Consider the following 13,488-nt stretch of genomic DNA (forward strand, 5'->3'; position numbering starts at 1 on the left):
CATGCCCACCCCTTTCCATCTCCAGCTGATGCTGGTCCTAATTAGGGAGAAACCTGTTTGAATGCCCCCCCCCCAACCAAGGATGGTCCAGGGAAAGGCCATGTGGCTGTGGTGCAGTCTCGGGGGGGGGGCTCCTGGTCACATCTCTGCCCTTTACTCCTGCCACATACCTTGGCGCCCTGTTTTCCCACTGCTTCCRTTCTGCTCTGCTGACCTGCCTCTTACCCAAGTGCTCAGTCAGAGCCCAAAACAAGGGGCCGTGTTTGCCAAGTGTGTCGCAGCAGTGCCATAGTTGCTGGTGGGCTGGATGTTGCGCAGCTTTGAACATCTCAGAGGTGGCGTGCGTGGCTACCGCATACCTCCCCTGGGCCAGGAGGCCTCGGTGCTGCTCCGGAGGTCTGTGCTGTGGCCCTTCCCCAGCCCCTGCCAGGGCACAGCCCGCAGCCCCCCACCCAGGGCGCTGGCAGCAGGGCTGCTCCAGGTGGGGAGGGCTCAGACGGGGCCTGGGGCCACAGCCAGAGCAGCCAGGGCCTTTGCTGACCTCACCTCACTGAGTCACAGCAAGGACCGCTCGCCCACACGCTGCCCCTTCGGTGCCCGCAGCAGACCTGCCCCTTGCTCTGCTAGCCCTGCCGGTACCACCCTGCCCAGCTCCTCGGGGATGCAAACTGCTCATCCCCGAGACAGGGCCTCCCCTCCAAGGGCCTGCGGGTTGCAAGGCAGCCGGAGGGTCCCTCCAGGCAGCCCTAAGCCTGGCTGCAAGGGAGCCAYGGGGACCTTTGGGAGCCAGGGAGGAGGTACAGGAGGGGCAACCAGCCAGCTCCACCACCTAGTCTTTCTGTCCAAGACCTGGGGCATGTGGAGGTGTGCTTAGGAGCACCCCAGCAGACACCGGCTGGCCCTGCTGCTGGCCCAACTGCAGCTCACAGTTGACCCACACGTAGCTACAGCCCAGGCCCCCTGGACAAAGCTCCAAGGAGCTTCGCTGCTGTTCTGCAGCAGGAGCTGCACCCCTGCCACCAGCCCTGGCCAGACAGTGCTGCGGGCACCAGCACCCAAGAGGGGAAGGTGCCAGAGGACTCCAGGGCACATTGTGTTACTGGCGCCTACACAGAAACACTGTTCTTACAGGCTGCCTGGAGTAGAGCCTGTGCTGGCACCCAGAGGCTGCACAATGCCAACGTGACGTGCCCTTAAGGCCAGGGCTGGGTCCAAGCAGGCTCAAAGCTAAAGTCACGGGACAGAGAGGGGAGCAGTGGCCCGGGGCCTTGCTCCAGACTTCCGCGCTGTGCCCAAGGGAGGAGCGCAGAGCCAGGGTGAGGGCAGGAGCACCCACCCAGGCCCAGCTCTAACCAGCCCCCCCCCGCCAGCCACCCAAGGTGACCTGGCCCTTCTCAATGAGAGCAGGRTGGGAAAGGCTCCACACATGCCTTGTTACGCCGGTCCTGGTGGAGAGAGGGAGGGCAGATTGGGGCAGGACCCACCTCAGACACCGAGATTCCCCCAGCTCCAGGGCAGATGTGCCGTTGCGTGTCCCCTGAGCTGGACACCCGGGGAAAGTCGTCAGGTAGAAAGGGAGAGGGGCTCCCTCCCACACAGCCAAGGAAGAACCAGGCAGCCGAGCAGCCTGGTCCCCAGGCACCACAGCCACCGTCCAGCCAAGGGCTCTAGCCCTCGGAGGAGGCTTGCCAAGGGCAGCTGGTACAGCATTAAAGGGATAAACAACTACTCCTCACTAGTGCCTGTCCCTGCAACACCCCCTCAACTCTTCTCCCTCTCCCCAGGCTGCAGAGACCCCACTAACCTTGCTGCACATCACAGTCCCCTCCAGCACAGCCTGCCACATACCCCATCCCTCCCTCGCAGCCCCAGCTCCCGCAGCCCCATGCCTGTGGGGAGCGTTCCTAGGCCAGCCCTGTGCTGCAGCCCTGGAGCAGTGGGGCTGCAGGATTGGTGCAAGCATAGCTCAGGACAGCCCTGGAGCCAGTTCTAGGCCTCCAGGCAGGGAGGTAGCGCAGGCATGGACACAGGAGCCAGAAAGAAAGGCGACAAGGCAAGCCTTGTTGTTCCTGGCCTCCGCATTGGTGCTGCAGCCTGCTTCCACCTGTGGGTCACCATGGGACTCATGCACATGCCAGAGCTTGGACCAGTCCCACTGTCAGCTGCCCTTCTTCCATGCCCTGCCACCTCTGCTCATCTCCCCAAGCCTCTACAGAGCTGGAGCTGAAGAGGCTGTGGGAACAACGGGCTCCGAACCCAGGGGCCTGGCCAGCACCTGCCCCACCTCATGCTTTGGCCGCCTGAGGGGAGGTGCTCAGCACCTTGGGGAAGCACCTGTCCGGGTTTTGGGAAGCAGYGGTGGTGCAGTGCCCCCCACTACAGTCAGCCCGGGCTTGTGCTCAGCCCTGACTCTGATGGAAAAGCCAAGGCAGCCCAAGGAGACAGTTTCTGCCCTTATAAAGACATTGTTTAGGGCTCGGTGTGCTCGTGCACCGTGGAGCCAGGGGAGAGGAGGCTCCAGCGCCAGCTGGGATGCCCCTGAAGACAGGCACAAACACTCCCAGAGGCAGGACCGAAGCCTTGAGTCACACTTTCCAGGCTCCCCTCTCTTGCCCATATATGAGCAGGCAGCACCTCGCTGGGAGAGCACCRTCACCCACGCCTGACCCTGCGGCGCAGCATCCTGCACAGCCCCCCCGGCAGAGGCCAGCGGCTCCCTCGGCACGGGGTTCGAGGGCCTGCAGCCCCGGCACTCCCGGGGCGGACAACCCCGGAGCCCAGGGGAGGGGAAGGAGGCAGCGAGTGCAAGCAGTGAGGCTGGGGCATCCCGGGAAGCGGTCAGACCCCTGCGGGGGGCAGATGAGAGCTCACCCTCGTGCTCACCTCTAACCTAGGCGGTGCTGTTCCGGGATCCTGCTGCTGAGCGCTTAAGCGTAACTAAAGCAGCAATCCCCAGCTGCTAATCCCCCCCCCCGGCCTGGATCAGCAAGCTAGGAGAGCACGTGAGTGCCACAACACCTCCATTCCCACTAGCTGCCAACCCCAGCGGCTGGAGAGCAATCAGCCCACCTGGACTGACACAGTGTTCCCCTGCTACCGCTACGCCCGGCTTCCTCCTCCCCACCCTCCCCGCGAGCAGTATTTACTGGGAGGACGGAGGCCAGGAGCCGGTACCAAGCCCGTCCCCTCCATGCCCTCTCCTGGCAAGAGGGCCACAGCTTTGCACCACGGGCTGACGAGAAGACTCAGCCCTCACCCGCCGGAATCCCCCATCCCCTCCGCGCGACCTGGTGGCTGCTCCCCAGCCCCTCCTGCCCAGAGCACGGCCAAGCTGCAGGGGTGCGGGCAGGCGGGCATGTGGGCAGTAGTTTGACAGGAAGATTCTCACCATCGCTCCCAGGGGTGAAAATAGGCTACGACTTTTTGGTTTTTACCAGCCCCTTCTGGACCAGGCAGCGATAGAATTCCTGAATGTATGTGTACACACACTTCCAATCCGGCTCGCGCATCCGGATCATGTCCTCCACGTCCAGCAACTGCGGACAATCAGCGTGCTTCCTGGGGGCAAGGAAGAGAGAGGGGGAAGCCAGTGACCGCAGCCCAGTCAGGGAGGGGGGGAGGAAGAGAGAAAACAAGAGACACGTATCAATGCAGTTCCCATTCCCCGGGGCAGATGCTGCTCTGCTCTCACATGCTCTGGGGGTGCGCGATGCAGGGCAGGATGGGACCAGGCACCGCTGCGCTCCAAGGCCATTCAGTGCGACTCGGAGAGGGGAGGGCTCACAAGCACAGGCTGCAGGAGGGCAGGGCACAGGTGAGCAGCGTGGACAGGCGTGAGGTCCAAGGAGGGGAATGACAGAACAAGACAGAGGAGGGGGTGACGTGTTCTGGCGCGCCGGGTGGTTGAGGAGCAGATTCCAGAGCGGAGCGGCACTCTATATAGCAAGTATATAGACCGGACCAGCAGGGCAGGGCAGACCTGACCCTCCTGCCCAGCTCCGCTTGGAATTGCACGGCACAGCCCTGGTGCAGGAAGCTTGGGAGAAGACGCTCACAAGAGCTGGAGGAGGAGGAAGGATGAGAGGCCACCTGGCTTCCAGGCTGGAGGGATCGATGGCTCTCTCAGTCCACGCACCGGTCCCAATTAAGGCAAAAAGTATATTAACAGGATCGCCAAGACCCTGGTACACGGCCCCCATTCCCGCTTGCTCCACTGAACAGCACCACAGCACCAAGGGAGCTGGCTGGAGCTCCCAGCTCGCGCCACCACACTGGGCACCAGCCTGCTGCCACCCATCGGGGCAGGCAGGGCAGGGGCTCCTCAGAAACCCACCTGGCCCTGCTCAGAGGCAGCAGCCAGCCAGGCGCTGGAGGGAAGGAGGAGTGGACGGGAAGAGAGACAGAAGGAAGGAGAGAGGGCCTGGCTTCCAGCCCTCCAGCTGGAGGCACTCCCATCTCTCAGCACCCAGGAAAACCAGAAGCAAAAGGGGAGGGGAAAAGACTCAAGAAGCTGCGACGGTGTCTGAGCCCTTACGACCGTGAAGGAGGCACCCTGCACGTACGAACCTGGCCCTCCATCCATCCCCCAGCTCTGTCAGGGGCTGTGATCCCATGCTCAACGCTCTTCGAGAGGGCTCTGCCCCCAGACGGGGGCGGGAGGCCCAGCCTAGCGTCTGCACGCAGAAGTACGGGCTCGGAGGCTGCCCTGACTTTGGGTCTCTGCCCCGCAACCAGGTGTCCCAGACCCATGCCCAACATCTCTGCGCCAGACTGGGCTGTATCGGCCTCTCGTGGCTCTGCACAAACAGGCCCTGCTTTTCCCAGTGTCAGCCTGACCCAACCTCATCGCACAACGTGGGGAAGCGATGCAGATGGGCCACTGAGCCTGGGACACAGCCGGCTTTCTCCAGGGCTGTGGCTCTTGCCCTGTGCCTGTGTTCTCCTCGCTCATCCAGTGAGAGGAAGAGCTGTCCAGGCAAGGGACAAGTAATGCTCCTAGCCCATCTGATGGAGCGTAAGAATTACGTACTCTGCAGAGGAGAAGGCCACCTCGAAGTTGTGACGGCGGTTCTGGGGTGTGAGCTGGCTGTAGTCAAAAGCCTCAGGGAAGAAGTTGTGGACCAAGGCACAGAAGGCCATGCCATCACTCCAGCTGGATGAGAAGTTCTGGATGTCCACATGCTGTGGGGCAAGAGAGTTATCCAGAGGGAGAGGGACTGACCCAGCCTAGCCAGGGATGGGGACAGGAGGCAGCACTGACCTCATAGCCCCGGGTCTTGGCTCTGCACCAGTCCAGCAACATCTGCTTGATGCTGTTGGCATTGGGAACGCCAAAGCTGGAGGAGCGCTGCACAGCTGTGCGTGACACTGCAGGGTTTGCAGGACTGTGGGGAAGAACACACAGCGTTACCCACGTGGTGCTCAGTCCCACCCAGCCACCCTGCTGCAAGGCCTGTCCTCACCTCCCGCCTTCCTTCTGCAGCTTCTCAATCATGGCCTTGCGAGCCTGTGAGGCAGATGTCTTGGGCAGGCTCTGAGCTTTCAGCAGCTCCTTTTTCTTCTCAGCTTGGCGCCGCTCCAGCGCAGCCAGGCTGTTCTGTCTTGAGGCACTCTCGTCTTCACGGTCAAAGATGCTGGAAGAGACACAAGCAAAGTCTCAGTACTAACGGGGACACAGCCAGCCTAGACAGGGGCACTTGGACTCCTCAGCCCCTTCCCATCCCTGGCCCAGGGGTTCATGCATCCCTGGGGGTTCAGAAACCTCCACACCCTCGTGACAGAACCGGCACTGCTCAAGGGTCCCTGGCTGGCATGCACAGCTCACAGTGCTGCGGGTTCCCCTGGCAGGAGGGCTCACTGCCCAGGGTCCCACCCACACAGGGACCCAAAGGCTTGTGCTGGGGGGACTGCTGGAGGAGCAGGCAACTGCTGGCTTTGGCAACACCCCAGTACAGAGCACCGCAAGCCGGACAAAGAGGAAGAGGGCTCGTGCAACCAGACAGCAGACAAGGACTGCTCTGCCTGTCCTCGTGCAGGGCTGCCATGGGGCTGGGGGAGGCACTGCCACTCACCTGCCCATCTTCTTGGAAGAAGAGCTGTAGGATGATTTGGTTTGAACAAACGTACTGCTGCCATCTGCAAAGAGACAGCGAGAGAGAGGGGCTTCAGGAAAGAGCAGAGGGGGAAGGAGCAAGGCAAGCTGGACAGGCTCCACCGTGTGCCCAAGGGCCAGGATGGCACCGAGACAGCAATGCCCTGGGGAAAGTGGTGATGACCAGAGGACACTGCAGAGAAAGGGCAGCACAAACTCTTACTGTCTTGTCTCTTCACGTAACTCGACTCCATGGTTGTCATACGGGAAGTCTTGGTGCCATCGTCTGCAGGGGGAAGGCAAAGGGGGGTCAGTTAGGTCTGGATGCTACCGGCACCCACAGAGGTTGACTGCTGAGACGTGCCCTGGCATCTGTGTAGCGTGACAGAGAGAAGTCCTGGATGGCCAGCAGGATGAAGAGGCATAGCTGTGTCCAGGGCAGCTACAGGGGTGTGAGGCGGAAGGCACGTGCCAGCCCAGGCAGCAGAGATCAGACAGAGCAAAGAAGAGGCCAGTGTGAAGGAGCAAAAAGGCAGAAGGGCCAGAGCAGCCCTCAGTCATAGACAGCAACTCCCAGCTTGAGCCAGACAGCACGTCCAAGAGCTTGGAGACCAGAAGGCGTAGGTGACAGGAGACTGTCCTGAAGAGCACACAAGGCCTGTGCCAGCATTGAGRGGGAGTAAGGAGGAGGTGGGAAGGGGTTAGAGCAGATCCTTTAATGATCAGCCCCCCCAAGATCCAAGGAGATCCAAGGAGACACCCACTCCTTCCTGACACTGGAGGCTGGCAGAGGGAAGGTCCACTCCACTGGGCCCTAAACCAGGGTCCTGCTATCTCCAGGTTGCCTCTCAAGGTACAGCTGACCCTGTGTACCCACACCATTATCTCCCTCCACAGGGAGGGCAGTGGAAGGTGCTTGGGTCTTTGGGCTGGCCCCTGCCCAGGGCTCTGCAAGGCCCAGCGCACACCACAGACTGGACTGACGCTGGAAATGCCGGGGCTCCCTGAAGACACTGCAGCCAGGCCAGGCCCAAGATAAGTGGACAGAGAGTAGCAAAAGCAGGGCTGAGGCTTGGCGGGAGAGAGCCAAGGGAGCTCTCAGCACTGCCTCCTGCAGGGATGGATGGTGGGCCTGCAGAGCTGAGCCAGCAAGGCCTACGCTCTGCCAGCCCTGCCCTTACTAGACTGGATGAGGCGCTCGGTTTTGGTGACTGTGCTGCGGGCCGAGCCGTCGGCCGACTGGGTGCTCTGCGTGGTGGTGGTCTCTGTGTTATGGCCTGCCCTCCCTGCTGTAGCCTGGCTCTTCATCTCCTGCAGCTGCTGGCTCCGCTCTTTCTCCCGCTGGTCTGCAAACACACACGTGAGATGGTGTCAGCAGCGAGACACAGGCTCCACTGGGCGATGGACACTTTCCCAGCCATCCTGGAAGGTCCTTCCCACTGTCACCAGTCCAGAACTGGCCTACAGGAAGGATGATGTCCTCAGCCTGGCAGAGCCAGGAGCGTAGCAGAAGACACAAGACGCCTTGTCCTCACCACTGCCAGGATGCACCTACTTGGGCCCCCCTTCTGGCTCCAGCGGCAATGCCTCTGCGACCAACAGCTCTGCTGCTGAGGCCCTCCGGAGCTCCCAGGCTCTGCTCTGCACAGCYAGGGCAGCAGCCTCTGACCCTCCCTCCTGCCCCATGTGGGGGCAGCTTCCCCAGCCACCAGCCCCAGCAGCGGGAGCAACTACCTCGCTTACGCTGCCGCAGCTCCCGCATGGCAGCGCGGATCAGTCGCCGCTCCTCAAAGTCCGTCGTCTGATCCAGCTGCAGGAAGAGATGGAGGTTAGCATCTCCCCCCRTCTCCTGGCCTTGCTGTGGGCCCCCTCACCTCCAACCTGTGCCCTTCCTACCCCTTGGGGACTGACGTGCTCCACACCCCACTCCAGCCCTCTGGGAGCACAATGGCAGAGGAAGTACCATCTTATCCAGAACATCCTCGTCCTCGATCCTGTTCAGCTCCTCGACACTCAGCTTGCTCCTCTTCTCCGGCTCTCTCACTTGAACTTTCTCCATGCCATTGGGAAGCTCTGGTTCCAGCCTCGGTGCTTGGGGCTGCTCCACCAGCTCCGGCTCCATCTGCAATGACAGCACTGCGTGGCTGAGGTATCTTCACCTCAAGATACATACATCTGCTCTAATTCTGGCTGCCGAAACATCCCTAAATGCTTCTCACTGCTGCCTGGGCAGGCAGACCCTACTCCAGGAGGACAAAAGCCACAATCAGCACCAGCCCAAAGGTCCCACATAACCCACTGCGGCCCACCCGGGCCCTACAGCAAGGCAGAGGGTGCCCAGGTGATCCAAGCTGGGCCATGCTGTGCCTGCTGCCTTGCAGCTGGCTAGCTGCTGGCAAGGCCAGTGCGCACCGTTAGCAGTGGCAAGGGATTTCCAAGGGAATTAAGGGGCTTAACAGAAAGAAGAGCTTGTGCAGAAGATCAAGAGCCTCCCTGTCATCTCYGCTCAGAAACTGGGCCAGCTCAGCCCCTCCGGGACCAAAGCCAGGGCACCAAATCCCTTTCAGCACGACCCGCAAGCAATGCGCCCCGGGCAGGCGGCCAGGCCCAGAATAGGACAACAAAAGGAGGGGACAGGAGGTGTCGAAGGCAGGGCCACAGCAGCCCCTGCACACACCTGGCTCCATCCCGCCTCCCTGCCTGCCAGCCAGGCGGGAGGGCCAGGCAGGGCCAAGGTGCCGGGGTCTGCCGTCACGCCCTAGGACGAAAGCCCCTGGCCGGCAGGAGCGGCGCGAGAGGTCCCGGAGCCAGATGCCTTGGGGGCGAGAGCAGGCAGCGGCACCCGCCCCCGCCTCTCGCCGCTCCGCCGAACGCATCCCCGCGGCATCCCGGGCCGGGAGCCAGCGTAAGGGGAGCCAGGACAGCTGCCCCGCAGCCCGGCGCGAGCGCGGCCCCCGCACCGCCCCGGCCGGCATGCCGGCAATGCGAGGCAGGCAGGTCCCATTGGCTCCGACGCCGGGCCGGGGGCCCTGCCCGGCGTTGGCCTCCCCCAGCAACACACGGCGGCAATCGCTAGCTGATCCCCGCAACAGCGCGCCTGCCCATCCCCAGCTGCCAGCCCAACCCTCAGCGAGGGTTTCTCCTTGCCCTCGGGGCTCTACGCCCTTGCTCAGCCTGGGGGGGGGCCGTGGCCACCCCTGAAGGATCGCAGGCAGGAGCCRGCAGGGCTTGGAGGAGCCCGGCGTCTTGCAGAAGGCAAAGGTACGGAGCGGGGATGGGCAAGGGCTGCTGCGTCCTGCCGCGCAGTGCTGTGCTGTGCCAGCCACGCTGGAAAGGGCTGCCACCACGGCCGGAAAGGGCTGCCCGGCCCCTGCCTCGCTCTGCCCCTGCCCAGCCCCTGCCCGCACTCACAGAGCTGTTGCTCCTGGAGAGGTGCACAGACGACTGCCGGCGYGTGCTGGAGAAAGTGGGCGGATGGGCCACAGGGCTGCCGGGCTCCTCGGTGCCCTCAAAATGGGCGCAAGGGTCCTGCGCCTCCAAAAACAGCGTGCTGAGGTCCTTCTCCTCGGGCTCCGGCGGCCCCAGCCACAGGGCGAGCACGTCGAGCCGGCGGCCCAGGCGCGCCTGCTCGGCCCGCAGCACCAGGTGCTCCTCCTTCAGGTCGTGCAAGGCACGGGCCAGGGGCTGCACTTGCCGCAGGGCCTCCTCCAGCTGGCCCTCCACGGCCTGCCGGAAGGCCTGCAGCTCCACACGGAGCTCCTCCAGCTCGGCCACCTTGGCCTGGGCCAGGCCGTGCAGGCTGACGCCGGGCATGGCGCTGGCGGGCTCCAGGGCTACGGGACGCAGGCGCTGCAGCGAGCCCCTCTCAGCTGTCACCTGCCCTTTATAGGGGCTCCAAGGGCACCACCCTCCGGCGCTGGAGGCAGGACCGTGCCCCGGCACGGCTCCGCATGCCGGCTCAGCTATTCTTATCGCCTGCGCTGGGGGTCCCACGCGGGGGACACGGAGGGAGGCGCTGACACTCGGGAAGATTCCTGGGCCCCGCAGGACCGGGTGGCCCGGCAAGGGGGGCTGTCCCCGGGCTGCGCAGCGGGACAGAGCAGCACCCTGCAGCCCCGTGCCGGGGAGGAAGCTCCAACGGCTGCTGCTGCAGCGGCGACCGGGAAAGCAGGGTCCTGCCTTAGCCCCACGCCAGCCCCACAGTGCCCCCGGCCCAAGCCATGCCCCCGCCAGGGGCTCCTGCGGGACGAGAGACCTCGGCTCTGGGGAGCAGCAGATGGGTGCGGGCAGAGCCGCACGCAGGCAGGAGGCAGCTGCGCTGCCAGGATCTGCCCCAGAAGCGCTGTTTCGCCGGCTGCCTCTAGACTCACAGCCTCTCTGCAGAGCCCTGGCAGCCCGAGTGGCCTGGGACCACCCTGCTGGCCTCCTTCGCCCCTTCTCCCACCGCCGAGGACTCCGTCTCCTGCCCTGTGTCGCCAGCAAGACGCAAACCGCTTTGGCCCCAGTCCAGTGCGAACGCAGGAGGGCCTTTGCCACCAGCTGTGACTCAGGGTGGGGGGTCCCGCGGGGGGCATCCAGCTCCCCTTACTGCTTGCAGCCTGGGCAGATCAGGTCCCCACGCAGCAAGCACCCATGCCACCCTGCCAGCGTGCCGGGCAGACGGCGCACACGGAGGCAGCGACTGTCCCCAGCTCTGCAACCACCCACAGGCCCCTGAGGACATCGCCCCAGAGCTGGGAGAGGACCGACCCCTACCTGGCAGGGCTGATGGCACCTCCTCCTCCTCCTCCTCCTCCTCCTCCCTGCCCGCTGGGGCCAGCTCGGAGCACACCCGGCAGCTGCGCGTCCCGCTGGGCGGGCAACGGGTCCTGAACCCCCTACCCCCACGCGGCAGCGCTGCTAATGCCGTAACGAGAGCTGACAGGCCGCCGGGGCCAAGCCTGCCTGAGCGCATTAGCGCGGAGAAGTTGTCCCTCCGCAGGCAGGGAGCTGCCCRCTGGCAGCGGGAGCTGTGCCCTTCCCCCCGGGCTGCGCGGGGCAGGCAGCGTTCGCGCCGAGCTCTGGGCACCGGCCGCTTCACGCTGGCACAGACGAGAGCTGAGCCCAAGGCCGGAGCAAGCAAGCGGTGCAAGGGCCGTGCAAGCGGGGGGAGCCGGGGCAAGCCCGGCACTGCGCCTCGCGGGGCCGCGAACAGCACCCGCTTCTGACATCCCGGTTTCTGCCAACACCGGTCCGTGCACGAGCGCTTTGTATTACCCTAGATGGCCAAGAGCAGATAAAAGCACTCAAGGAGCTGCCCGCGCTGGGCCGACTCCCCGGCACCCGCAACCCACATCACCCTGCACAAGCTCTGCGGCCCCAGCGCTCCCGGGCTGCAGCCGGTTCTTGCCGCCCAAACGGAGCAGAGGGAATTTTGCAGTCGTACCCAAGAATCCTCGCCCCCCGCAAGGTGGGCACCTGCCCGCCTCTCTCCTTTTGGCTTGGGGACAAGCAGAGCAAAGAAAAGCCAGGACGCCAGCACTGCGCCTGCACTCAGGGCGCAGGATCCTCTGGTGCCAGAGGCCCGAAAGGAGCTTCCCCGCTGGCAAGCTCCCCATCTTTACAGCCAAGGTCCATCCCCAGGAGGGGAAAGCACAGGGATGGACAGCAATGGGTTTCCCTGAGCTGCTGCCACCCTGAGAGTGTCTAAAAACAGAGCACGGGTGGGGAAAGACCCACACAAGGCTTCCAAGTCCAGCTGTGGGCACAGCTTGGTCCTCATAAGGCTCACGTGGCCTGGGACGTGGTTCCACATACAGACCCGAGGTTCCCTCCGCGGTGCACAAACATCAGTCCGAGCCGCCCAGTGCCCAGATCCTGCTGCCAGCACCGAGCTGCCTGCCCTGACAAGCGGGACAGGACTCCACCCCATCCCGGGTAGCTCAGGACCCATGTCCTGTGCCTAACCAGGTCGCTGCCCCACGGGCGACAAGCACCGCGGAGCACTGCCTTAGGCGCACGCTCACCTTGGTGACATTGCTGCTGCTGCTGGGGATGGTGGTGATCCGGATGGGAGAGCTCCTCAGCCCCAGGGTCAGCTCTGCAACAGGAGGAATAAACACTCGGGGCCTGCTCCAGCCCTGCAGGCTCAGTCCCGTGCCCGCGGCTGGAGGAAGACGCCGGCTCCCACTGGGCTGGCTGGCTGCCACGCGCATCCTGCCTCAGCAGCACGGGCGCTGAGCTCTGGTACAGAGCAAGGACTCTGGGGACAGCCTACAGATTTAGAAGCCGCTTCATGAGGAGGGGATTTGGCCTCCCTCGTCACCCCCAGCCCTCCCTCTCCCAGAGGAAGGGCACTTTCTGCAGCTTTCCAGCTGGAGTCAAGACCACCCTGTATGAGAAACAGCCCTGGGAGAGGGCAGAGCCGCAGGAGAGCAGCTCAGAAGCATCCAGATCCAACAAAGTCCAACCATGAGCAGGCAAAGCAGGAACACGCACACTGCACATCAGCAGAGACAGGACTGCAAGGATGCGCAGATGTGCGGGGCGAGACGGGACAAGGCAGGTCTGTGGGGACGGGGCACGAACGTGGGGATGGGGCAGAACTGCAGGGACAGGGCAGCCTGCAGGGATGAGAGGGGACATGGCAGGAATGCAGGGACAGGACTGCGGGGAAGGGAGGGAATGGGACAGAAGTGCAGGGATGGGGACAGGGTTTGGGGCCAGTGGCCTTCTGCTGAGCACGGGGGTGCACTGAGCAGGATGACGTTCTCTGCCAACGCATGAGAGCTGCCAAACGCGAACCTGCCCAGAGCCCATGCTCTTCTAGTAAGAGGCATTTGCCCACGCTCAGCCTCCTGGCCACCGGTATCCAAATCCCACGGGTGCTCACCTGCCCACTGCTGCCTGCGTGGCCCATCGGTGCCCACCTCCCCGCTGCTGCCTGCTTGCCTGCTGGTTTCCACCTGTTCATTGGTGCCTACTTGTCCCACCAGCACCTACCACCCTGTTGGTGCCCCCCTACCCGTTGGCACCTCTCTGCCCCATCAGCACCTACCTGTCTGCCTACACACATTGTCCCATGGGCGAACGCCACCCCGCAAGCGCCCGACTCCCCGACCACTGCCTACACCTCTGCCAACGGCTACCTGCCCAGAGGTGCCCACCTGCCCCACGGTGCCCACCATCCCGTTGGTGCCCACCTCCCCGGCCGGTGCCCGCCATGCCCGCGGGGGGCCGCTTGCCCGCCCGGCGCCCACCGTCCCACCTGCCCGGCCGGTGCCCACCTGCCCGCTGGCTGCCGGGGGCCCCGACGACGCGGGTGCTGAGGGGCTGCACGCGCCCGTCCTTGATCTCGATGGTGAAGCAGGTCTTCATGGCGTCGTGCGCGCCGGGGCCGGCGGCAGGGTCGGGGCCGG

The 13,488-nt window shown here is 64.2% G+C and overlaps 1 protein-coding gene across 1 annotated transcript in view; it reads right to left on the bottom strand.

The window, feature by feature from the left end:
- SMTN (smoothelin) overlaps window positions 1–13,488 on the bottom strand; it is a gene marked incomplete at its 5' end in the record, with an annotated part of 23,288 nt that overhangs the window by 1,638 nt on the left and 8,162 nt on the right. Inside the window, 11 exons of the mRNA XM_026081586.1 lie at window positions 3,490–3,558; window positions 5,030–5,181; window positions 5,261–5,384; window positions 5,463–5,633; window positions 6,072–6,135; window positions 6,315–6,377; window positions 7,273–7,437; window positions 7,826–7,901; window positions 8,055–8,213; window positions 12,097–12,170; window positions 13,357–13,483. Of these exons, the coding sequence (XP_025937371.1) occupies window positions 3,490–3,558; window positions 5,030–5,181; window positions 5,261–5,384; window positions 5,463–5,633; window positions 6,072–6,135; window positions 6,315–6,377; window positions 7,273–7,437; window positions 7,826–7,901; window positions 8,055–8,213; window positions 12,097–12,170; window positions 13,357–13,483 (1,244 nt within the window). The remainder of the gene's footprint in view (window positions 1–3,489; window positions 3,559–5,029; window positions 5,182–5,260; window positions 5,385–5,462; window positions 5,634–6,071; window positions 6,136–6,314; window positions 6,378–7,272; window positions 7,438–7,825; window positions 7,902–8,054; window positions 8,214–12,096; window positions 12,171–13,356; window positions 13,484–13,488) is intronic.

Source organism: Apteryx rowi, unplaced genomic scaffold (assembly GCF_003343035.1).
Source record: "Apteryx rowi isolate R43461 unplaced genomic scaffold, aptRow1 scaffold_1167, whole genome shotgun sequence".
NCBI classification, from domain to species: domain Eukaryota; kingdom Metazoa; phylum Chordata; class Aves; order Apterygiformes; family Apterygidae; genus Apteryx; species Apteryx rowi.